At 37.2% G+C, this 26,516-nt stretch overlaps 1 protein-coding gene across 4 annotated transcripts in view; it reads right to left on the reverse strand.

Moving 5' to 3' along the window:
* Positions 1–6,145: 6,145 nt before the first annotated feature.
* The window catches only part of LOC105222418 (ras-specific guanine nucleotide-releasing factor RalGPS1), a 51,701-nt gene continuing 31,330 nt past the window's right edge, over positions 6,146–26,516 (reverse strand). For 2 of the 4 annotated variants that reach the window (XM_049453952.1, XM_049453954.1), the window contains exons 2-8: positions 13,823–14,067; positions 13,233–13,735; positions 12,807–13,131; positions 11,612–12,063; positions 11,336–11,545; positions 10,765–10,875; positions 6,146–8,200 (exon numbers count right to left, since the gene is read on the reverse strand). In XM_049453952.1, coding sequence (XP_049309909.1) covers positions 7,546–8,200; positions 10,765–10,875; positions 11,336–11,545; positions 11,612–12,063; positions 12,807–13,131; positions 13,233–13,735; positions 13,823–13,882 — 2,316 coding nt within the window. In that variant the 5' untranslated portion in view covers positions 13,883–14,067 and the 3' untranslated portion in view covers positions 6,146–7,545. Of the gene's footprint in view, positions 8,201–10,764; positions 10,876–11,335; positions 11,546–11,611; positions 12,064–12,806; positions 13,132–13,232; positions 13,736–13,822; positions 14,068–21,191; positions 21,212–26,516 lie in introns of those variants that run through there. The other 2 variants (XM_049453955.1, XM_049453956.1) reach the window with 2 other exon arrangements.

The following is a 26,516-nucleotide window of genomic DNA, read 5'->3' on the forward strand; positions in this document are numbered from 1 at the left end:
TAAATTCGGAGATGCATTGAAAAGTGGTAAAAAATTCGTCAATTTGCATTATTACGTCGCTTCAACTTAAACGTTTCACACGTGTTTGACAATATGTTTATGTCCCCCTTGAGGGCGTCTAGATATCACTTGCCCATTTGCGCGTGCGCTCTTGTTTATTGCCAGTTTTTTTCAACGCCATTTCTTTTTTCTCTATTTTGATCGGAAACAAACTCAATAAAAAGTATTGTATGGAACTTATCGAGCTACGCGCTATAATTAAGAATTCGATGCATGCAACAGGTGGGGCGACAATTACAATTAGATCTGCATATGTACATATGTATATATGGTATGAATATATGTTTACGATAGGTACCTGCTGTAACAAAAACAATAATATTTTGTTTTTTGTTTTGATATACATAGTTTACATACATTTTATTCTAGTCAAGCGGACTTGATAGATTTTTTGGACCGTGGAGATCCCAGTACAATAATATTTAAATAAGATGAAGGGAGTTTTTGGACGACATAGTGTCAACGACTTTGCTCCTTTTTCTTATTCTTACAGTGTAATCAAAGAAACGTCACTTTTGTGTCACTGCCGATAGTTTTCTGTGGGTCAGAGCTTAATCTGTTGCATGTGACACATTAATATGTAGTGTCCAGTGTTATTCGCTACCAATCGCCTTAAGTCCTTTCAGAGGAGACTAGTAATCTGTATGAACCTTATCAGGTTGTAAGCTTTCAGAGGCTTGCTTTGCTTGCATAATATCAGAAATTTGTACCCAGTGTCGATCACTTCTAACCTTTAATTTTTTTTTGGACTTCTTTTTCAATGATATGTGGCCCTTTCCTTGACATAGAATGGACTATCTCACTTTCCTTAATACCCTTGCGTCCAATAACGTTGAGACATACTCAAGATTGCTTAAATCCATCTAAAATTTACTACTTCATAGCTTAGGACTTAATGTTGTAGCAAAGAATGATGTCAAACTTGGAATAAAAGTTTTGCTGAATTTGAATACTCAGAGTAGAAAAGAAAGAATTCACTGTAAAGACATAAATTTCCTTTTTACGGAATGTCTCTCTCTCTAAATAGGGCTTAACTTTAATATTAAAGGGCCCATCTGATGTCCTTTTCTCTTCGGCTTGGTAGGTGTTGGACGACCACAACATAATAGAGCGGGGAGGTTAACGCGCATTCTGTGCTGGCGAGTGCTATGAAAGCATTAACCCTTCGACTATATTTAACCTTGTATTGCAGGCTTGACCCCAGAGAACATCGTGAAGATATTTAAAAAGCAACCAAGCAAATCGCGAAGGTCTCGGTTTGTCGTGTGTCCTCATATTCAAGTACTACTAACGACGTATATAACAGGTGCTGAGTGAAATAAATAAATATTCCGAGCATATCTCACAACAGTTAGCTTGAATCGCAAACAAAAATTTAAAATTCAAGACGAATACAAATGGAGGCAGCGTCAGTGCAGTTTTGATTTTAGCTCTTACGCAATAGAAAGTTAAGGATATAAAACAAAATATAAAATCCGATGAATTAGTTAAGAGTAAATGTTATTCCAAAAGTGTCCAGACAACTGTAATTTGACTCATATATTTAACTTACTATTATTAATCACGAACTCGACGGACGCTATATTCATATGGATTCCGTGAATGAAAAACGCCTATGGACAACGAATTAGACTTCTGAACGCGGAAAAATGCAAAAAAGAGACGCACGGGGCTAAATCACGAGGTTTATGTGGCAATTCTTAGCGAAATTCTGCGAAAATTTGCACCTTCTCATGGTGGGAAACAAAATTTTAATTCATCAAATATTCTGCAATTCGGCGAGGAAGTGAAGTTATAATTCGGTATGGAAGATCCCTGTGATCGATTTCTCCTCCTCTAGGTATTCGGTGAGCATTAAAAAATGGTGGATACCGGTCGATCAATAGGACAGTCTGCGCCTTTTTTGGAGGACGTTGCCTGCCTGAAGTTTTCGACTGCCTCTTGGACTCTGGTGTAGACCCGTATATTCAAAAACTTATACGTGTTGCGACTAAGCAACGGAAAAGGCTGTAGTGAAGTGGTTTCAAGATTGCGCTTGTTAACCGGAGTAAACAATCGCGGCAACTATTACGACGCCAGGTTTCTGAATATTTCATGCAGGATATAACCTATGTAGTCTTTTAAGATTACTACTATCTCAGCTATTATGTTCCGCACTTTCAATTGTTTTACTTTTGTTTCTTAGTTATAATAGGTGTTATTAAGGAAGTCACTTCCACAGAATGGTGAGATATCGAGCGATATGAAACTAAATTGCTATTTGTTTAACCAGTTTGCAGTAGAGGAATTATTATCCCGCTTAATCACCATTAATATTTGGCAATGCATGATACATTTAATGAAGATTTTGTCTTTCTGGTGATAACTTGAGTAGTTCTTCTGATAAACGTAGTTGTTTGAAATTTTTCACAATAACTAGCTCGTATTTTGGGATTATCCGCCTTACTCTTCGGCGGTAAATTGTATCAGAGAATTCTAAGTATAAAAATTAGGGATTAGGTCGAAGTTTTGACGTGTTATCGATGGTTTAGAAAAATGTTTCTTCTTTAATGGCGTAAGCGTCTACGCGGTTATAGCCGAGCTAACACCAGCGCGCCAGTCGTTTTTCTCTTCGCAATATGGCGCCAATTGGAGATACTAAGTACCTTCTTCACTTGATCTCTCCAACGGAATGAAGGTCTTCCTCTTACTCGACTTCCACCAGCGGGTGCTGAATACTTTCAAAGCTGGAGTTTTCTCATTCATCCGGATAACATGACCCAGCCAGGGTAGTCGCTGTCTCTTGTTTCGTTGAGCCATGTCGCCGCATATTTCATACAATACGTGGCCAATGCGCGAAGGGCAATAAATCTCCCGCAGAACTTTTCTCTCGAAAACTCGTAACGACGACTCAACAGATCTTGTCATGGTCCATGTCTCTGCACCATATAGTAGGACGGAAATAATGAGTGCCTTATCTCTTTTTGTTTGTCGAGAGAGGACTTTACTTTTACTTCTCAATTGCCTACTCAGTCCGAATTAACACCTATTGGTAAGAGATATTCTGTGTTGGATTTCGACGCTGACGTTGTTGTTAGTGTTGATGCTGGTTTCAAGATAGTCGAAATTATCTAAGACTTCCAAGTTATGACTCTCAACAGTGACGATCCCCTTGCCTGTAGGGATTAGAATTTACCCTGTCGTAAGAGGCGACTATAATACATATGCACTACGTCTTTCTTTCTGGGCTTGCCTTGAAATGTCAGCATAGTCTATGCCAGAAATAGTGCTATAATACTCAACGTGAAATGATTATTATAGGCTTTATATTTATTCCCGGTATAAGGCATTTGTTTTACGAGACAAATGTCACCAGTCATTGAGTTCTAAGGGCTCAACTGGTAGTATTAAAAGCTACAAGGTCTTACCAATCTGCTAATTTGGATTGTCCCTTCGTGGTGGCTGTGGTTTAAACCTAAAGGCAGACAGGGTTGCAAAATTCAGTCCAATGTTGAGTCGGGTTGCCGGACCCAAAGTACGGCAGATGTTTTAGATCGGCTTCGTACCCGACCAAGGCGGCTAAGGTGTCCCTACCCACCTGAGTCAATTGTAACCAAAGTAAGGTGCAAAATGCATTTATATTTTGGAGCGCTGATCAACGCATTTATTGAGCTATGTGCTTCAAAGAAAGCACCGTGAGGTTAGGCCGTCATCGGCAGGTACTCACGTAAATCGCAACAATTGTTTTTGTCAACAGTGACGTGGGGCGAAGTTGCGAACGCGACGTCTGTTTGTTTGATGACAGGAGATATTTCGTCTTGTCTTTCTTATCCATTTGCTTGGAGAAAGCTTTAACTAACGGTGCGAGCGTTGAGGCCAATGATATCAACATCATCGGCGTACGATGTACACTCTTAAGGACGATTGTATTTTCTCTATTTAGCTCCTATTGTTTTCTCGAGCAATCGATTGTAGAAGTCACATGATAGGAAGCCTCTTTGTCTGAAACCTCGCTTAATGGTCGCCTCGGAGAGGCCATTCCTGATCCTGACGGAGCTTTTGGTGTTGCTCAATGTCAGTTTACACAAAGCCAAAGCTCCTTTTGGTGCTGCCGAAGGCGGCTTTAAAATCAACGAAGAGATGGTATGTATCTGATCAATAGTAGGTTTTCCAAGTCTAAAGCCACACTGGTAAGATCGAATAATTTAGTTGACAATTGGCTTCAGTCTTTTACATAGTATGCTCGATAGGAGTTTATGTAGATTGTTGTTATAGTGCAAAATTCTGCCGAATTAACAGTCCTTAGTCTGGTAACCTAGACCCGACTGTCGTGGGTGGTTCCCATCGTGGTGCATGCTATCATCCGCCCATATTTTGCAAAAAGGCTGTTGCATGCAGCTTATCAGTTTTTCAGCGCTGTATTTAAATGGCTCGGAATGGCCGGCAATCTATCGGACGCTGCCGTTTTGCTGTTCTACAAGCGGATTCCGCAAAATTAGAATTACAAAAAAACGGCAAAAGAGAAACTACAATATTTTAATTTCTTTATAAATCGTTTTATTTATTTTCTTTTCTCGTTTAATGGCTTTTTTAAATTTTTTTCTTGTGATTTTGTTCTTTTTACGCTTAACATCCTTTATATGTATGTGAGTACATGCATCATATGTATTTAAATATATATTGTAATAAATGTATGTATGTATGAATTTTGTAAAAAATGTAGTTTATTTTGCAACGCACAGACATATGCATAAATATTGTAGATATGCAAAACTAAAAGTATTTTAAAGCGCTGCGCTTAGGTTAGAGTAAAAAACAAGCCTATAACAAAAGGAAAACAATGCCAATGACATGCAATTACATTCATAAATAACAGCTAGTATAAACATCATACATATGTATATATGCAATCGCACTATATTATTTGTGATTATAGCGATATACTTTTATTTTGTATGTATGTATTTAATAGAATCGCATCAACTTGATTTATGTGAAATAATAAATAAGTTTTTTTATAAATATATATGTATGTATATAAGCATTCTGAGTATATATGTGTGTTTATGAGTGTATAATACATACAAATACGGTGCTTTAGTAATTTTGATTTTAATTTTGCTCTTTATTTTAATTAACAATTTAATATTTTTCTGTAGGCCTTCAAATTTTTTATTAATTGTTTCATTGTACATATGTATGTGTGTGTGTGTTGGCATGGTTTTAATGGAACTTTGCGATTACATGTGCGTGCATATCGACGCCGAGGAGACATAAGCGCTAAAACTCGAAATTCAAACTTATATTTATAAAATATAAGCATTACTCAGCACCTTTTGGAGGCACTGTTGCAACATTGCACCTTTTATAAGGCACAGTTACAACATATCACCTTTAATGTTTGATTTTTGCCATCAACAGGATTTCTAGCATCAAAATACATTTTAAAAGTGACGCTTAATTTCGGTTTAGTTCGCTTGCCTCCACGGCACAGACACGTTTGCATTGGAACAAATTGTTTAGGCTTCTCTTGAATTTAAAGCTAAATGTACACTAATCCTTTTTATATTAAATATGTATGTAATGTATAACATGAGCGTATTATAACTAAGCAACTAACAATTAGATTTTTGCATATAAAACTAATACATAGGAGTAATTAACAGCTACATTTGTGGTACATAGTACATGAAACGCTTACAGAATATACTTATACAGTATGTATGTATGTAAAAGAGAGTATTCGCAAAGCGCTAAGGCAAAGTATGATGATAAATCTTAAGTCGTTGTATGAACTAACAGTAAATCGTAATTTAATTAATTGTAATACTAATTTTAGGTTAATCGTAAGCATATTAATAACTACATAAAACATGTATTTTACTGGGCATTTTAACTGAATAACGGAGAGAGAAAAAGAGCGGTGTTAAATTTTAGGAAAATGCTGCTAAAAAATTAAAAATACAGTTTGAATTATAATAATTCTGTATGCAATACATTTGCTCCAAATTTTTTCGAGTTTTTTTAAACATATTTTACGCTGTTGTTGGAAAAGTAACAGAGATTGTGTTAATGGCGTATTTTTTTTTTTAATTTATAAGCTATGTATGTGGTGTGGGCAATGTCAAGATAGTCATTCCTTAAGTGGAAAATAGGTTTCTTATAGATTTTTCAATTGCAACTAATGGCTACTTCAAGAGAATTTATTTCAATCTAATTCAATTAAGTTTTAAAAGCAACGCAAATATTTAAGGAAACAAAACAAAAAAATAACAAAAACAAAAATAAGTTTTTCGAGCCAAAAATAAATAAAAAAAGAAAGTTCTTATAAAAAATGTAAATTGGGTTACCACAGGCCTTAAGTTTCAATCTGCATATAACTATTATAATTCTAGTGGATGTCCTTGTATGACAAAAAGTTACAAAATCTTTTCAAAACTACATATAACATATACAGGTTCACAAAAACTTCACTATATTTAGATTTAGTAGCTTTTTAAATAAACCGCGTATTGTTTTAAGTTTGATTCAATGGTCAAAAGCAAAAACGCCAAAGTACAAATTCACATTCAACTCTTTCTCGCAAAAAACATTAGTAATATAGACATTAATTTAAGGCAACAAAATGTTTTAAGGCAGTTTGCGAATGTTTGAACACGAAAATTTTTCAAATTCGAGTTTAGCGCTATTTCCGGTAACCATATACTGCAATTTTTGAATTTATACTATTCTATAATTTTTCAGCTACAATTATTGTTCTTAAAAAACAAATATTTTTAATCTCACATTAGCTCAAATTGTACTGCGCATATTAGTTGTAGATTTACATAAGTTTTTTTCTCTGTGAAATGTTTACTTTCAAAAATACTAATTTCAAACAACACTTAACTGACCTTTCTCTCCGTACCATTAGCAAGCACTTGCTTTATTAAATAAGTACAAATGTATGTGTGAGGAACAGTTAAAATGCCTTACAAAATTGTTTTATGAAAATTTCGAGTAAACAATTTCAGAAATTCTTAGCAAGAAAAAAAATTAAAGTAATCATACAATAAGAAAGTTGCTTTCGTTTTGTTCCATAAAGAGTTTCGGTTGAGTTTCCACTGAGTCTCCATTGAGTTCGTTACATCCACTTATGCGGACAAGTATCAGTCTTTAAAGGATTAATTCTCGTTTGTAAAATGATGTGCTGTCTGCTCACCTACTTTCATATGAGGCTCGCTGTTTCTGCTATGTTTCGAGTGATTTGTAGACAAGTTAAATGAAAGCAACAAACATTAAACAAGCGTTGAGTATGTAAACTAAGCTACACCAAGCACAGTATATAGAGCGGGGATTTCATGCTGAACACGATTCCAGAGCAATTGGAAATCCATTGAAGCGCGTCGCCGGCGTTGTAACATTTAGAAGTAACCGCTACCCGTTGCATTTGCTGTAATTTCATTTTAGCACAATCAAACACCCCGACACTAGCATGTCACACCCCCGTTCGTCTGGCATATGAAATCACTCAAACGACATCAAATTGATGGGCAGCGGTTTGGGTGCGCTGCGTTGCATGGCCACCTTGCAAATGGAGGCGGTCCAAAGCTGTGTCGCCTGCGCGCTATCTGTGCGAAACTTGTAGATTGTGCCCAATGTGCGATGATAAAGCTCAAATGAGTTTTTATGCTTTGTATTATCGACGACTTGTGCGAACCAGCCCTCGAGCGGACACACTTTGCACGGTTCGCGCTTAAAGTCGCTACGTTCGCTGCCTTTGAATGATTTGGGCGGAAAGTACACCAGCGAATTGGCCCAAATCTGTAGCCAATAGCGTTGCCAAGAGGCCACAGCGGGTTTACGGCCCTCCTTTTGCACCGTCTTGCGACGCACGCAACCTTGCACACAATTTTCCGGATCGAGCGTGGGCGCATAGATGAGCTCCAAATCACTGTTGTGGCAAAGTGCGCCTTCAACGCTATCATTTGAAGTGGCATCGCCGCTACTCAACATATTACTGCTTTGCTCAAGCACTGAATCGTCCAGTAGATGGCGCGCTTGCTGATGGCTGAGCACACTGTAGTCGTGCAGATAGTGTTCGTCACCGTAGCCGAGCATTAGCGTGGGATTGCCATAGTTGGCGCTGTCGTTATGCGAATGTGTGATTTTGCCAAAAATGCTGAAAATGGTAGTGGAAGGAAGAAGTGATTAGTTTGTTGTGGAAACATGTTTTCAAAATTTAGAAATAAATTAAACTTGTTTTTGTACAACGTTTTAACCGAAACTAAAGTATACAGCGATTCAAACTGAGTATACGTACAACGGCAAGTTACAACCAAAATTAATTTGAAATGAATAATATTATAATTCTACTATAACAGAGAAGCCTGTTAATTCTATTTTTTTAAACGATATAATTGAGTGTCAACAAAATCGATCAATTTCTGAAGCGAATAGTTACTGTAGGAGAAAAAGAATGTCACTTACGACAACGTTAAGCAAGCACAGTTGCGGTTGATTTGCGGTTAGGCGGCGCAAACGGTGGCATGTCAGGTCAGGAAGGTTTGATTTTATATTTAATAGAAGTGACAGGGAATCATCTAATATTAGCTACTACTGGCCAAGCTCCTCACTCAGACCTGTACTGTCAACAATTGGACTGTCTGAAGGAAGCAATCGACCAGAAGCGACCAGCTTCAACAAAGGACAAAGGAATTGTGCTACACCACAACAATGTCAAGTCACATACATCAAGAATGATTAGCCAGCAGTTCCTTACACTTACTTGGTACGTTCTTATGCATCTGTCTTACAGCCCGAACCTAGCACCAAGTGATTGCTAACTCTTCCTGTCTATGCCGAATGTTTTTGTTGGTGAAAAATTCGCCTCAAGAGAAGCTTGTGAAAATCGATTGTCACAATTTTTTGACAATAGAGCTGAGGATTTTTTGGAGAGTAGCATATTAAAATCACCTTGAAAATAGCAACTACTCATCAAACAAAACGGCACATATTTGGCCTAAATCGTATATTTCTAACTATAGCAACCTTCAATTTAATGCAAAAACAATGAGTTCGTTTCTAATCGTCCTAGAAATGTGAAAGTGAAATACGAGTATTGATAAATAATATCAAATACTAAAAAACTAAATAGAACTTGGTGAAAGCATTTATCTAAAAATATGTATACATCTTCAAAATTCGTCAAACTAGGTTCCCAGGGGCGTATTATTGTATTTTGAAGGTTTGCATTGATTGGGTAATCTAAAACATTAGCTTTATTAGCTGACTGAATAATAAGCCAAAAGCGGTATAAGCATAAAAGTAAAAGTATTTGTATATTTTTAAGACAGACAACATAATTTACCAATACCCTATAAAAAAAATATATCATGCAGGGATTTCCGAAATAAAAAAGTTTATTTAAATAACTTAAGTAAGTGAAGAAATGCTTTGCCTTGTCAGACTTTCTTACTTAATTATAACAACAAAACGAAAAATTTGTTTTAGACATTTTTGAAGATGTTTATTGGTGTCAAAATAATAGCACTTATTACGATAACGAAAAACATTTTCTCTTTCAAAAATGTCCATTTCGGTGCGAGAAGTACGATAAATGGCGTTATTAGGGAATATATAATATAATAAGCCAGATAATTAAACTAAATTATTTCTCTGAATTTATTTATTTACATGAAAGATATTTACAGAAAGAAGTACCTTTGCAAAACACATATGTAAGTTATGAATACGCCTGTAATGGTCTTCGATTTTGTGGCAGTTGTCGGAGAAATAACTTGTGGCTGTCTAAGGATACATTTTCAAAACGAATACTTGTAGTGAATAACCTCATACTATGAATTGATTGACTATTTATGTCAAAATAGCCGACTAAGATGAGAGATCCCTTTAAAATTATGATGAATAAAAACTTCTTCGTGCACCTTTAACCAACTACGGCTGTAATAGCTTGCTTTGTTGTAGCAGCGGCTTAAAAGTTTTTTATGAAAATTTATTAACTTGGGCAATTTGGAACACATAGTGAGAACAACTCCAATGCCAATTACTAATAGGTATGACGTGATTTTAACAGCTCATGGCGGTCATGTTTATTTACGGATAATATATATAATTTATAGCCATCAAAGGGTCCCTTGCGAAATCGACAATAGTTGTCCATTATGTGAAACTATGAATTGATCAAGTAGTTATGTGGAGGATTTGTTTTACAATTAACAATTCAACGCGATTGCAAAATATTTTGGATTAAAAAGTAAAAATTTAATTTTTAATGAAAAATTTGTTAACCCTGTGCTATATGATTTATTTTGTTATTAATTTCTTTAAAACCGTTTGTAGATACCCGATACCACAGTATTTCTTCTTGCAATATTATGTTTGAAGTAGTTTTTCGAACCTCGTCGAACTCGGAAAGTATGGCTGAAATTAATTTTTAGCGAATATACTTTTGCTTCTTTCTCATAAGAGAATTGGGTTACTAATACCAGAAACTGCTTGAAAATGCAATAATTATAAAACAATAATAAGGTTAACGAAGCGAAACAATTCAATATTTCAAAGCTTTGCAACGAATGAGTTAAATCTTTAAGCAATGCAAAAAAGGCGCAGACATTAAACAAGCAACAATAATTAATTATGTAAAAGTGAAATTAGAGCACAAAAAGCAAAATGGTATTGTAATTTGGAATACGAACAAAATGTTATGTATCAATTTGAACTCACCGACTACATCTACAACGCTTATTCGAAATGGTGCCAATACCGGGTGCGATCATCAGAATGGAGCACTGGCATTTGTGATAGAAATTTCGCGGCAAGCTCGTGCTGCGAAATCTGCCAGCACACATGACAATGTCATACAAAATAATAATAATGAATTAACGCAAATTGTTTTTGTTTTGGCAGCACACAATCGTTGTAGAATTTCGTTTGCATATTTGTTTGGCCGACGCACGCGACGTATAATGTAAAGTATGTTTGTATGTACATCCAATTGCATGATGTGGTGAGTTAGTTAAGTACACAGATACAGAGAGAGAGAGAGAGTAAGGAAGTAAGAAAGATTGCATGATGGGTGTGTCGTTTGCGTTGCAGGTGACAGATGTTAGTGAGAAGGCATTTCAAAGAAATACAAAAAACACAAATTGAAAAATTACAAGTGTTATATAAATACAAATACAAAGTACTTTTAATTTATTAAAGGCAAATGTTAGTATAGCAATTGTTAAGTAGCCAATTAATGTGAGACGAGCGACGCTACTGAGACGCCTCTAGTGTGCGCTTTAGAACTTACTTCGTGCCCAGGCTGCGACATTTGCGATGGCCGGGTATGAATTTAGTGCCGCTACTGTTGGCGATGCGCATGGAACCGATCGTTTTGGCGGGTGAGAGATTCAAGCAAGCTAGTGCCGGTGTGATAGCGTCTATATTGAAAGATTCCTTTGAGCTGCAAGACGATGAACTCGGACCGGACGGTGAGGCGGGCTCCAGTTTTAGAGATTTTCTGCAAATAAAAAATTATTATTATATTATGAATAGCGAACGAAATAAATAATAATAATAAACTCACTTGTATTGATCCTCTTCGAAGATGTTCTGCAACTCTTCAATATAGCGTATGGATGTCAAATACTTTTGTGTTGCCTCAATTGGCATTATATGCGTGTAGTCTGACTGTTGATAATTGGCAATGACGCGCAAAATATTATTCATTTTATTGCGGCGCTGTTCGGGTTCGAGTCCACCCTTATGTGGATGTGCCAAATCAATATAAATTAGATCGGTCAGGAATAAACCCAAATAGGGTATGCATGGTAGGCGTAGACTCTCCAAATAGGCACGTAAATTCTCCCAATTATTTTGATCGCTGAATATATCGCTTAGTCGTTCAAATGCTTGCCGATCCTTTTTGGAGAGGCAAGCCCAAGTCTTTTTCAAACGGAAAATGCTGGCACTTTGCATGGCGGAAATGATGGCGAACAGCGAATGCAGATTGTTCAGTTCGTGCAGTTTTTTGGACACCTGTTGGAAAGCGGAGTTTGTAGAAATAAATTAAGTCATTAATATAAAATTTTATAAAAATATTTGAAAATTATTTTTATTGTTAATAATAAGTAATTTAATTTTAGTAACTAAGTTTTCTACAGCAGCAACGAATCGGAACTGAATTTTATTTAAGTAGTAATCAGTTAGACTGTACTGCATAGAAGACACCGGGATTAAGTCCAGCCAAGGACCCCAGTAGTATTAAGTGAAAGCTTTGGCTACTATGAAAACAATATGTCGTTGGAACGAAGATTCCACCTCGTCGACAAAATATCAAAAATTGGTAAACTAGAACTTAATTTTTTTCTGGTACCTAAAATTTATATAGTATAAAAAACTCGAAATTGAGTGTCTTATTGATTACGCTTCATTACTTCAAATTACATACATACATACATAATATTATATATGTTCAACATTTTCAGGTTCTGCGCTCAGATATAAACCAGCTTTAACCAATATTAAAATTTTTTTTCACTCATGCCCCATTTATTTCGTGTTTCATTCATGCCACTGTAAATTTCCGAAAATGTTGTTACGTTATTTTGCATTCCAAGTGACGAAATGCTTCCAATTGTTTAACAGAAAATACTATTACCAAATTTAATAGGCACCTAACCTCACATATAGTATGTAGCTTAATGCTTTAATAATCACAATAATTAATTAACCTCACTAGTACCTCCAAATAAACCCTATTTAACCGAACTTTTCCTCACCTTAATGAAGTGTGTCAGTATTTCGGCACGTTGCTTTGGCTGTTCGCCACTCAATATCTCCTGCACAGTCCAAAAGCTGGTGTGATTGAAACGTTTCGTAAATGCAACAATATTCGGTGTGACGACGTGTTTGTCCTTCTTCGTCCAAGCGCAACTGGTCAGCTCGTCCGGTTGTATGGCAGCGAAGATGGGAAAATCCAAGAGCGTAATCTGATTGGCCAACTCATCAGCCGGCACGCGTAGCGCATTCAAAATGACCGCATCCAAATTGTTCATAGACGAACGTGCGGGCAGACTTTGACTTTTGCCGGGCGGTGGTGCGGTGCTGTGAGCGAGTATAAAAAACATTATGATTAGACAAATAAACTTACAAGCTGACACATTGCACATATGACACACGAGCTTATTACATGAGCAGCCACTTACCCAACACAGTAGTAGCAACCCGGCGAGCCCGGCGATGAGGACAACGAATTCAGGCAGCCGATGGAATTCTTGCGACGACTACTTTTCACATGCATTGTCTTGCTGGCGATTGCTTGCGTCAACTGCTCGGCATCGAATTGACAACTCTGCGTTGAGCGTGTACTATCCTTGCGTGGACGCATGTAGGAAATGGTTGCGGCGCCATCATGACTACCGTTACGCCCACACGAATAACGTTTGGAATTGCGTAAGCCGGCTGAGTGTTGTTGGCCGCAATTGCTCATCGAATTAGTGTAGTCGGCGTGGTGATGCTGTGGCTGTTGCTCCTGTTGTGAATTCAATTGTTGTTGTTGGTACTGTTGCTGTTCTTGCTGTTTAAGGTGTTGGTGATGATGGTTGGCGGTGTATGTTGGTGGTGCCATGCAACCGCTGCTAGCATTGGAATGAGTGTCACTGCGCGGCGAATCTTCACGTAAATTCTTATAGATATACTCCTCGCCCAGCTGCGAGGATAAATGTGAACGTAAGTAGGTATTTTTACAATAACAAGTGCGAAAGTCTATAAAAATGGCTTAGCAGTTACTACTTACTTCAACGTAACGCAAACTATCCGTCGATAATTCTCTGGAGATTTCCGAGTAACGCATCATGGCATGTGGGGTGTGGGGAAATGCATGCGGAAGCTCCGCAATGTAGGCAATGGGTGGCTGTTGTTATATGCGCACAGTTTTACACACGACGTTGAGTTTCACACTTTAGGCAGGGTGGGAAAGGGTCTCCTTTGTGTCTGATGCAATCACGTGTACAATGAAGTCACTCAGGCGTAAAGTGATATCTGTAAAAAGAGAGAAAAAATTTAATTTAGTTATGAACAGAAACGAAGAATTTTTTGCATTGAATGAGCGGAATCAAGATTAATAAAATATAAGTATATACATATGTACATATATAAGTACATATAAATAATAATTTTGTGAAATTAAATAGAAAATTAATTCAATTAATCATTATATAGTACGCCGTAAGTAGCGACCAGGCTCGGTGGGAATCAAATATTAAATACCCGCATATCCGTCAGGTGCATGAAATATTTCGAGATTTCGCCAAAAAATTTTAATGAAATATTTCGGTTCAAATAAAAAACCGTTAATAAATATCCTTTGCACTTATTGTATTTTCAGCAACATGCATATGCACCTATTTTCAAATAATCGGACTAAGGGTTAGCAGTATATTCAGCATATGAGGACTAATGGAAACTAGACCGATCTTACCAAGTTTTGACATTCCGTTAAGTGAATAATCTTAATTAGAAAACCTAAATATTGACCGATATATACATGTAAGTACATATATCAAGGCTAAAGTCAACAAGATTTAGGTTAGGTTAATCTGGTAGGCCAATAAGCCAGGCATAGACCAGATGGAGTTCAGTTGCTAGGTCCATGAGGAGTAGTCATACTTTAGGATGCCTTACAGCGCAATCTTGCAAGATGCTTCATTGTGTCCCTGGCGCCTTGCTATACATAAATATTTTCTGAAGTCTTCTCGATCTGTCAGCCCCATTTTGCGAGCCTGTGACGCCATCAGACTGATCAGTTAGTAACGGAAATGATCTGTTGCGGTAAATATGTACATGGAATCAATGGATTCCATGTTAAAGACCACGACAAAAGGTCAATTGCAAAATTGAATAAGCTCATATTCGGAGATTAGTTAAAGATATTGACCTACATATTTCGAATATTTTTGATAAGTAGTTCCTCATTTTTGCTATATTTCTATTAATTTTTTGATCCTTGAGTTTTGAAACCGTCAAAGAGAACATTGTGAAACCGTTCCAACAACAGTCGGATGCACGTAACCCGAACGGAGCTGGATTTTTAACCGACCATAAATGTTATAGGAAAATGTTTAAGGGAAAAGTAACATATTCAAAGTTAAACAATAAAGTTCATTAAATTGTAAAAAAAAAATTTCTGTTAAATATTTATGAAATTCTGCATTTTTATTTTGTTTTTCATTTATAAATACAAATATATTCTTTAAAATTATTTTAAGCGCTTTATTTGGTTCATTGCCGATCTTTATGCAGCGTATTTGCATTTATTCGCATTTTCTGTAATTTATGCTCACACTTTCGACGCTTTACTTTAAGAGTACTTTGTAACTGTGCTGAGCAAGTGCGAATATTTAGCGACCCACAAGTCGGCCAGCGAGCCCAGCGTCATTCAGAGGCGATAATAAATTCTGACTTCAACGACGGCGATACGGACGCCGACGAAGTAGCAAGACAAACGGACCGCTTTCAACGGAAGCAGAAATAAATGGCATGCTTGTTGTTTCTGTTAGTGAAATTCAACAAAACCTAAAAGGAGTTCAATGTTCACTATTTGCATATGCGCATATTGTACAGAGCTTACATTTGTGCGCACAAAGTAAACCTACCAAACCAAGTACATTGTGTGTATGTTAGTGTGCTGCGGTTTTAAGTGATAAGCTCAATTCATGCTTTTCTTCAAACCGATTTTGATTACCGTACATGAGTTCCAACTTTAATATGATATTGTGCGTATGTGTGTGTCTGCTTATGCGTGTGATTACAAAGTGAAGTGTTGTTTCAAATTTTTCCGTATAATTTTGCGTAAGTGGCTTAAAATAATTATGACTCGGAAACAAAGAACTTTTTTGAAATAATAAAAGTTTGATTTATTGAAAGAAAAGCTTTTTGATTATCGAATGATAGGTTATGTTGAAAAAAATTATAGTGAAATTGGGTTAAACAAATTACGTTAAATCAATTAAAAGTAAGTTAAGTCAAAGGTAAACAAAATAGAGCATACTAAAATAATGGAGGGAACACTTCTCCAGCCTCTAGAATAGAAGTGAAAACATGATACCTATTCATGATGGTGAACGCGATTTCCTAATCGATGACGGTGGAGCGGACGTTCCATTGCCCGACCATGAAGAAGTTCGAATAGCAATTACCCGTCTGAAGAACAACAAAGCGACAAGATCGCTGATCGAGCTATTCAAACACGGCAGCGAAGAACTGATAAGGAGCCTGCATCAGCTTCTTTGTAGAATATGGTCGGACGAAAGCATGCCGGACGATTGGAATTTATGTGTGCTCTGCTAATCCACAAAAAGAGAGACCCCACAAACTGCGCCAACTACTGTGGGACAAGCCACCTCAACATCGCATATAAGGTTCTATCGAGCATAATAAATGAAAGATTAAAGCTCACCGTCAACAAACTGATTGGATCTTATCGATGTGGCTTTAGGTCTTGAAAATCAACAACTGACCAGATATTCACCCTGCGCCAAATCTTGCAAAAGAGGCGTGAAAAGAGGATCACCGTCGATTTTAAAGCTGCTTTTGACAGTACGAAAAGGAACTGTCTTTATACCTCTATGTTCCCGCAAAACTAATATGGCTGTGTAAACTGGCGTTGAACACTACCAAAAGCGTCGTTAGGATCGGGAAGGACCTCTCTGAGCTGTTCGATACCAAACGAGTTTACAGACAAGGCGATTCCATATCGTGTGACTTCTTCAATTTACAGTTGGAGAAAATAATTCCAGCTGCAGAACTGAATAGAGAAGGTAGGTCTTCTAGAAGAGTGCGCAGCTGCTGGCATACTGATATTCTTGGCCTTAACAACCGCGCAGTTAGTTCTGGTTTATCCTGACTGGATAAGAAAGCGAAGGGTATGGGTTTGGTTGTGAACGAGGACAAGGCGAGATATCTCCAGTTAACGGGTGCAATCGTCGTACTCCCGACTTGGCGCCCCTGTTATAACTTCGAAGTCGTAGATAATTTCGTCTATCTTGGAATCAGCATTAACAGCAACTACAAATTCAGCCTCGAAATCCATCACAAAATAACTCTTCCAGCGACGCTAGTATGGATGAAAACACTCCAGCCCTTAAAGTATTTGACGCAATAGCCCCCGGAGGATGCAGAGGAAGAGGAAGACCTCCACAACGTCCGAAAGACCAGGTAGAGAAGGACCTGACTGCACTTGGAATTTGTCTCCAAACAGCTGGTGCGCTATTGTAAACTCGGCTATAACCGATTGTGACAAAAGTCTTTTCGAAAATTGACTAGAAACTTTGTCTAAAACTCTCATATTCAACTGGGTGTTGACTAAGTTGAAAAATTTTTGTTATAATAAGCCAATAACATACTAAAATTATTAGCCATGTACATACATACATACATATACAATATTTTCCCACACTATAAAACAGACTAAAATGATTGGTCGGCCGGTCAATATTTGGCCGCCGCTCCCACGACACGTGCGTTACTAAAAAAACGCGCCTTCTTTAACGATATCAATTTGTTATGACATTTTTAATAAATATTTACAATATTACATATACATAGATAACATACACATATAGGGCATAAAGCTGAAGTCCCATAAAAGGCAGAATTGCCCACTTGTTTTTTCTTTTGGAGTCACGAATTTTGTACACGATTTCCGGCACGCGAATGTCCATAGGCTGGGAAATAGCAAACATTAAATTAAACTGTGTAAATATATGTACATATGTATGTATATGTGCGTAACATTAAAGAATAAGTAAATTTACGGCTCGAGCTATTAAAAGTGGCCAAATCGACTAACAATAACGGTCAATGTAAACTTACAAATACAACCGCGATTGTTACACAAAATGCTCGGGCAAAATAACAATGAAAATTTGTTTACCTTTCCGATACTGCGTTAATTCTTTTATTTTAAGGAAGCGATGAAAATATAGCATACAATTTTTTATATGAATTTTTTTTCGAATTGAAATGTTGTAGGCGTGTAACAGCCAACACCGACTGTTTGATTACTTGTTTACCAAGCACTTTTGGCAGCGGTGCGCTGGGCTCGGCTGCTTCGACGGCTGGGTTGAATGGTTCGTTAAGTGACTGCTTAACGAACTCAGCAGCGAACAGTGGTAAATTTGGAAAATTTTAATTTTTATTTTTGTAAAAAAATATAGATTTTGGCATTTTTCAATATAAATCATTGTTAGCACTCATTTTGAACAAATAGAAGTATTACCAGTGACATTGCTTCATGAAGGAATCAGACCTAATGTCCAAAAGATACACTTATATACATATGAATTTCTAGATTTGGTTTTTTGAAGAAAAATAAATGGATAAAAAAAAATTTTTGGTCGTTATAATGACAAAAGGCTCGAGTTAACACATATCTAAAAATTTTAAAGAAATGTTTTGGATGGATTTTTTCAATCTTGTTTGTTGCTAAGCATAATGCTGCTCTAGCGACCTCTACTCAGAGCGTTCTTGAAAAAAAAGTGATATTTTTACGTGAGTCTAATCTCGCTTCCTCTCTTTCAATATCATAACAAATTTCAACCACAATTTCTATAACTTTTTGAAGGAATTCACCGTAACAAATGTAGATATGGAAGACCAGAATTAGACAAGTTTACGTAAACCCTAAGTTAGGGGGTTACATGGGTTTACGGGTTTCAAAAAATCGTTTTTTTTCACCGTCTTATTAAATTTTACAACACCTCTAGAATACTGTCCTACATTTTCAAGTTGGTCCAAATAATAGAGTCCGAGATACAGCCTTGAGAACTTGTGCGCTCGGTGCTAGCGAGGCTAAATGCGCCGTCTTAAACGCGTTTTACTTGAAACTGTGTTTTTGAAGTCGGTTGGCAAGATTTCTCGAGAACTACTAGAAAGATCTTCATGAAATTTTACACAGGTCTTTGAGATACAATTCTTAAAGACTTGGTCGAAGGATTTTTCTTCGATTACAACCATTTCAAAAAAAGTGACGCAAAATTTTCACTTTTTTTTTTAATTTCTGTCAAAAATTCAATTTTCAGCTTTTTTTCCTTCGTCCAAGTTATAAGTTAAGGTTTTAACAAAAACACATTTTTTTTTTTCACTTTTGATGATCTTGTAAGCTGTTATCCTGCCTGTTATCCTGATACAAATTCTAATTTATTTCTGAGAAAATACAACTCAAATTGTACCACTGTGAGGCACTGTGGGCTGTTTGATCGCCTTTTATTGCACAAACACATACTTATGGGGCGCAAAAAGCGCATTGCCGGCCAAGTGGAGCGCAACAATAAAAACATAATCGAGCGCTATAAGCATAAATATAAGGAGAAATATATAGTATATAATAGATATATATATATATATACATATATATCTGTATATATGCAATATATTAACAACCAAATTGAGGAAATGCAACCTGACAGAAATAAACCCGAGAATTATAAACTAGCTGTTGCGGCTCAGCAACCAGAAAGCAAGAATCAAAGAAAAAAGAGCAACAAAACTGTCTAAGCAGACGGAACGAACCAAAGCAGCGTTACGACAACACAGAGTGGCACGAGCGTGTGGTAGACACCTTGGTGATGGTGGCACAACAATATGCAGGTGTTGGTGGGGGTGATGATGACAGGCGTCATCTGCACTAGACCGTCGTTACGCAACGCCAAGCAAAGTGGTTGCACGTCATGGCAACGATGACGCCCTCGCCCCTCTCCACAGTGTCTAGTACATATGTATGTAGTTCCAGCGAACAAAGTGAGGTAGCTGCCTCAAATTAAAGACAAAAGGAAAACTTGCAAACATGCCACCGCGGTAAATGGTGATTCATGCCAGCGCATAGATTCAGTTACACTTGCGTTATAACTTGTTGTTGTTAGTTACTTACATATTGATGTATGTGTATGAGTTACATGTTCCACTCAGCTGCTAAGTGGCTTATGGGTCATTTGTTGGTTTGGTTGACCGAGCAGTTCGGTCAACTGTTGGCTGTTTTGTTTTACACAACGGACGTGAAATATTGATTGCGATGGCAGAGTGTGAGCGCCGTCAAGTATGCTTTGCTAGTGATTCAATAATGGAGGTGCAAATGTAGAGTAGAAGAGAAATGTTGGATGACTGTAATACAATCAACTAACTGACTTTTGACAGCTATTTAGTAATCAGTTATATGCTGTTATAAGGCTTGTCTACTTATTTGTTGGGGACATACATGTCTACATTTTGTATAATATTCTTTGGAAAGTCTCCATGTTTCACATATCTCAGACTTGCTGAATGAAAAACAGTCTGAAATGGCCGATTCTCAGTAGACCATTTCAAGAGTTGTCAAATCAAGCTTACAAGTTTAAGGGGTTTACGGATTTCAAAAAATCGATTTTTTTTAAACACATCTAGAAGATTATCCGCAATTTTCAAGTTGAACCGAGTAATAGTTTCGGATATACAGCCTTGAGGACTTGTGCGCTAAAGGCTACTCAACCGATTTCATGAAATTTTACACAGGTCTTTGAGATGCAAATCTAAAAGATTTGAAAAAGGACTTTTTCGGCAACTATTGAAAAAAATGTAGAGAAATATTCAGAAATTTCAAAAAATACCATTTTTTTATAAAACTGTCTGCAAAAAATCCGATTTTCAGTTTTTTTCCTTCGTCTAAGTTCTAAGTTAAGTAAAGCACGTATTTTTTCATTTTAAGTGATGCTGTAACGAGTTATCCTGCCAACGCAGGCGCATGTCTTTACCGAGGGGTCACCGAAAATGGCGTCGAAATAGTCGAGTTTAAATTTTTTTTTCAAAAAATTCAGAATTCTTTGTTAATAGTATATTGTTAAAAAAGGCTGCTTGTTTATCCGAGAAAACCCTACCCCTTAAAAACTTACCTAATAATAAATCAAAAATTTTCGTTTGCAAAAATATCTACTAAACTAACTAAATAGTTCGATCAAGAACAAGGTAGGTTTCTCTTTATACTACGATATTTGGCAGCCCTAGTGTTGCAATCTAGTAACTCACAACTTCATATGAAACATTGACATTTACGTCTTAACATACAAACGCTATTTATGTTGTTTATAGTAACTTACAATATTAATCTCGGCTAAAAATGGAATTAAATGACGAACCATTTCATGCGATCATTTTATTAAACTTTCGAGTGCATCATTGAACTTAATTTGAATTTTCACGATGAAGTTCCATCAAGAACCAATGTTTATCGATGGTATGGTGCATTCAATCGCGGTTGTAGATCACTCCAAGACGAGTTTGGTGAAGGTCGTCCAAAATCAGCTGATGTTTCAGAAACTTTTGATGCTGTGCGCAAATTGATATTGCAAGATCGTTAAGCGACCTATCGTGAGATGGCGAAAACTATAGGCATTCAGTATTGCATGAACATTTTATTATGAAAAAAATTGTTTCACGTTAGATTCCTACAATTTTCCAATCGCCCCAAAAAATGCTCACATCGATTAGTTGAAATAAATGTTCAAAAATACGATAGCGGCACTACGAAAATTGGCAAAGACTTTATTTATATTTCTCAAGAAGATTTTACAGTTCGTTTCGATAGTTTTCGCATGTCGAAATGTCGTCCTATCATTCTTGCAGCAGCAGCTAGGTTAGAGCGTCATATTCCTAAGAGAATTGGAACCGGGAATTCCACCCGGGATCAATGCCAAAAATTAAATATATTTTTTCAATAACTATTTTAAATTATAATTTCTATTTCATCTACTGACAATTAAAATTAAAAAAATAAGGGAGAAAACTTATACATTCGATATCTACTAAAGATTTTCGGTTCTTATTTGAGCCACGAAACGGGCTAGTACCAGATTTGTACAAAAATAACCAAAATTTCACAAAAAACGACAAAAATAGTGAACACAATAAAGACAGTTATGTTTGCAAATTGATAGCTCTTCAGATGTATAGTAAATAGTTCTTATGACCCTTCCTGCTTCGAAACTCCTTGAGCCACTCCGTAATACGCTCTATTGGTATGAGTTGATTGTGGACCGAGAAAGAGATATGGTATGGTCCATAAAAATCACCCAAAGCAATATTTTGTTAATAACAAGGGTACGACAAATTCGTTTTATGAAGTTCTTAAATGCGACTTAAAAATACGAATATCGAAAAATAATTATAAAATTATTTTAAAACTTTCATATTTCACGAATTGTTTCAAATTTAGTAAAATTTTCCTATTCCAGAACAAAAAGTGTGTCAGACTGCTTCAATTTTCCTACTGGGTAGTTGAGTTGCCACAGCATGCAATTGAGTGCGTGAAGTGTTCGCGGAGAGTGCATATGTATGTTATGTACATATATTTATTTATTGAAATATTTACGCACATGATGTGTGACCAGCTAAATTGAATTATTGCTACTGCAAAGGCCATTACAAAAGCAAACAATTTCCCGTATAAAAACAAACAGTCTAGCCAAGAAAAACAAAATGTGCCAATCAGCAGCTGCGAAAAGCAAAAAATAAATAAATACATAAAAGAGAAAAGAAAACATGACAGGGTTGCAATATATATGCATGAAGAAGTGGAGGAGGGTGCAAGTATAGAGAAAGAACGTAATTTCAAGGTGAACGAAAAGAACAACAGACGACAAGTACAAGAAACTACGCCCACGAAAATTCCAAATGCATATTTGGCAAGCGTTAAATACACATTTTAATTTAATTTACTGTTTTAACGCTGAAAAACGCAAGAGAATTTATAGTGGCGTGCAGTGAACTTGCCACTTCCGATTTTTCGAAATTTTACAATTTATGTGGTAAAGCTTGTTGTTGTGCCGTAAGCTGTTGGTTGCTCGAAAATTCTGTTGTGAGATGAGCGTTGGCTCCGGTGATCAATTTTATTGATTATTTCTCAAAGTGACTTAAATCAACTTTGATAAATTTTGACAATTTTATTTATTATCCTAATCTAGAAAAAAATTCGATGTTTTACTTATATTTCCAAAGTATAATATTCGATAAATAATCGAGAATAGGCCTACAAGAGGATTTTTCAAAACCCTAAATATTTTCAGAGGTATGTAGCTTTTAAAATGACGCTACAAAAGTAGACCGATTGCTCTTTTGACATTTCTCTTCGAAAGGTTAGCCATTTCATCATGGAAAGATAACGATCCAACAACGCGTCGAAATAATTAAAATTTACTACCAAAATTCATTCGGATGCAGGGCCTCAACTTTAAGAGCGCTACGTCCAATTTATGGTCCTCATAATCGTCCTGACAGATCAACAATTTAGCGTGTAGTGGATATTGAATCCACAGGAACAGTACAAAATTTTCTCGTGCCAGTGAGATAAAGAAGTTCCCGTAGTGTCGAGAATATTGTAGCCGCTAGCGTATCAATTGAGGAAGACCCAAATCAGTCTCTCACAGGTCGTTCTCGAGCGTTGGTCATCTCTGTGACGTCGTTGTGGCGCGTTTTGCCTAAAAATCTTGGTATACATCCTTACAAGATCAAATTGACGCAAGAACTGAAGCCGATTGACCTCCTCATCATCTTCAGCGATGAGGCTTATTTCTGGCTGAACGGCTTCGGTAGTCACCAAAATATGCGTTATTGGTTAGGCAGCAAACCATGAGTCACCATTGCATCCCGAAAAAATACGGTTTGGTGCGGTTTATGGCCCGGCGGCGGCATTAGGCCGTCTTTTTTCCGTGATGATCAAGACCGACACGTTACTATGAATGGGAATCGCTACCGCTCAATGATAACCGAATATTTTTGGCTCGAATTTGATGATATGGACTTGGACAATATGTGGTTCCAACAAGACTGCGCCACAAGCTACACAGCGAATGTCACAATCGATTTATTGAAAGCCAGGTTTGGTGAACGTGTTATCTCATGAAATGGCACAGTCAATTGGCCGCCTCGGTCGCTCAATTTGACGCTGTTACGACTATTTCCTGTGGGGCTACGTCAAGTAGCCGACGATTGACGAACTTCGTACGAATATCGAATGTGAAATTGCAGCAGTATCGGCCGATTTATGTTTGAAAACCGTCGAAATAGGGTTCAGTGTCCGGACTTCTGCAAGCGTACCCTTGGTGGCCATGCAAAAGAAATTGAGTTCCATACATAATGGCAGCGAATGTACTTTCACAGGAATAAAGAATTTCATCGATATCTCAAACCAACTTTTGTAGCGCTCTCATTGAAAAAAAACCGTTATATTGCTAAATTAATTAATTAAAAAACAAATGCTTTTTATTAACTGCCAAAAAACGGTCGAAATTCGGGCCTCTAAACTAGAATATCCCCTTAAGTCCACTTAAGCTATTTTACTCATTCGAAAAGAATTATGGTCGCAATGCACTTTTTACGCCTTTTTTTCACCGTTAAGTCAGCGTAAAAATGACACCCAGACGCAATGCAGCACACAAACCGGCGACAACAACAAAACATTCTCCAAACGCAACCAGAAAAACACGTTGTTCAAGTAGCAAGCGCATTGACGGTCTCCTGTTGGCGAGGAAAATAGTAGGAAAAGCGCCTGACGCCAGCCGGTCGCTCGCCACATCGAAGAGGAGGATGCACGATAAAGAAGAAAACCAAATAAAAGCACGGTAGCCGAGGGAAAACACAAAGAAAGCAAATGCTTACTGAGATAATTGGCTAAATGCTGTGTGGAAACAAAACAAAACATAAAAACAAAACAACAAAAACAAAGGAGAAAAAACCAAAAACAAAAGCATGCATACACACATAAGTATGTATGTTTGAAGTGCCAATGGACCACAAGGCAAAGCACGGCTATAACTGACAGCGAAGAAATATAAAGTCGAAATAGTAAATGCACTCGAGCGGCTGGATGTGCAGCAAGTTACCAAACACAGCCACGCTGAACTGACTGACATAACCACACACACTCTGTACGAATCTGCGAGCAGATGCAGACGCGCCCAGCGGCACGTTCAACCGGGTCAGTGTTTTCATTGTGAGCCAGAATACTCTCACAAGACACATTCCTTATTACGCTTTTGTGGGTTGGCTGTTGTGAAAATTCAATTGCGTATTTAGAGCGAAAACAGGAAACATCCACAAAGCAAGTGTCGAAAATGGACTCGTAACTGAAATGTGCTGCCGAGGAGGTGTCTATATTTATTTAAACGATACTGCGAATTCAGTTCACAATGCGCACAGATAATCTCGAACGGGCGCACATACCATGCCTACTGAAGTATTTCGAGATTTCGAGTGTAGGTCGTCGCTAATAGTCGTTGAACTTCAAAGGAAGGCGTTGAAGTGATTCAGCACCAACAGGAAAGAGGCCTTGGCAGGGCGGAAAGCCGTAAATAAATTATCAGACAAGTGTTGAAAGCGTGGTATTTTTCTGATAGGTCAATTAATAATTTGTGTGAAGAGGTCTACAAACTCGAAATGAAAACATTATTTTGAAAACGAAAATTTCGAAAATATTTTGTTTCGGTAATTCATAATGATTTGATTGTTCCGAAAATACCAGTATTTAGTATTGGTGCTACTAACTTCGTAGCCTACATTTGATGGTATTTCTTTTATTGGCTAAAAACGAGATATTAGAGGCCTCGAAATATGTGGTACTCGTATTTTATTGACTACGAATTACAACATATAATCGGCCTACTGAGCAGCACCATCACCTATCTTGAGGTCCAGCATTCATTATTGGATGATATTCGACCGAATAGACCACGTCCAGCACGCAGTGAAGAAAATATAACAGCCGTACCTAAGAGATGATGGAGAATCGGTTCGGCGCCGTTCTCAGCAATTCGGATTGACGTATGGAACGACTTGGCATATTTTACGTCCCCATCTTAAATCGAAAGCGTACAAAATATAACTTGTGCAAGATGTAGAGCCGCTCGACCTTTTCAAACGAAATCGCTTCGTTACAAGAAGATCCGACGTTTTCGATCCGACGTTTTCGAGCCAAAGTTTGTTTAGCGGTGAAGCCCATTTCCGGCTCAATGGATAGGTAAAAAAAGCCAAATGGCAGCATTTGAGACAAAGAGCAACCTGAAGAGATTCAAGAGCTTCCATTATATCCAGAAAAAAACAACGGTTTGGTGTCGTTTGTGGACCGGTGAAATCATCAGTCTAATTTTCAAAAATGATAATAGTGAGAACGTAGCCGTCAATGGCGACCGTTATCGCGCCATGATAACCGACTATTTGATGTCAGAAATTGAAGCTCGTGATCTCGGCGACATTTGGTTTCAATAAGACGGCGCCACTTCCCACACATCACAGGAATCGATGGATTTCTTGAGTGAACACTTCGGTGAGCAGATAAGTTAACGTTTTAGGCCAGTCTATTGACCACCAAGATCGTACTATATCACTCCGTTAGACTTTTTCCTGTTGGGATATGTAAAGTTATGCGGCCCATCCCGTTCCTATTCAAGCCTTGGAGCAAAACATCACGC

This window comes from Bactrocera dorsalis, chromosome 3 (genome assembly GCF_023373825.1).
Source record: "Bactrocera dorsalis isolate Fly_Bdor chromosome 3, ASM2337382v1, whole genome shotgun sequence".
NCBI lineage: Eukaryota > Metazoa > Arthropoda > Insecta > Diptera > Tephritidae > Bactrocera > Bactrocera dorsalis.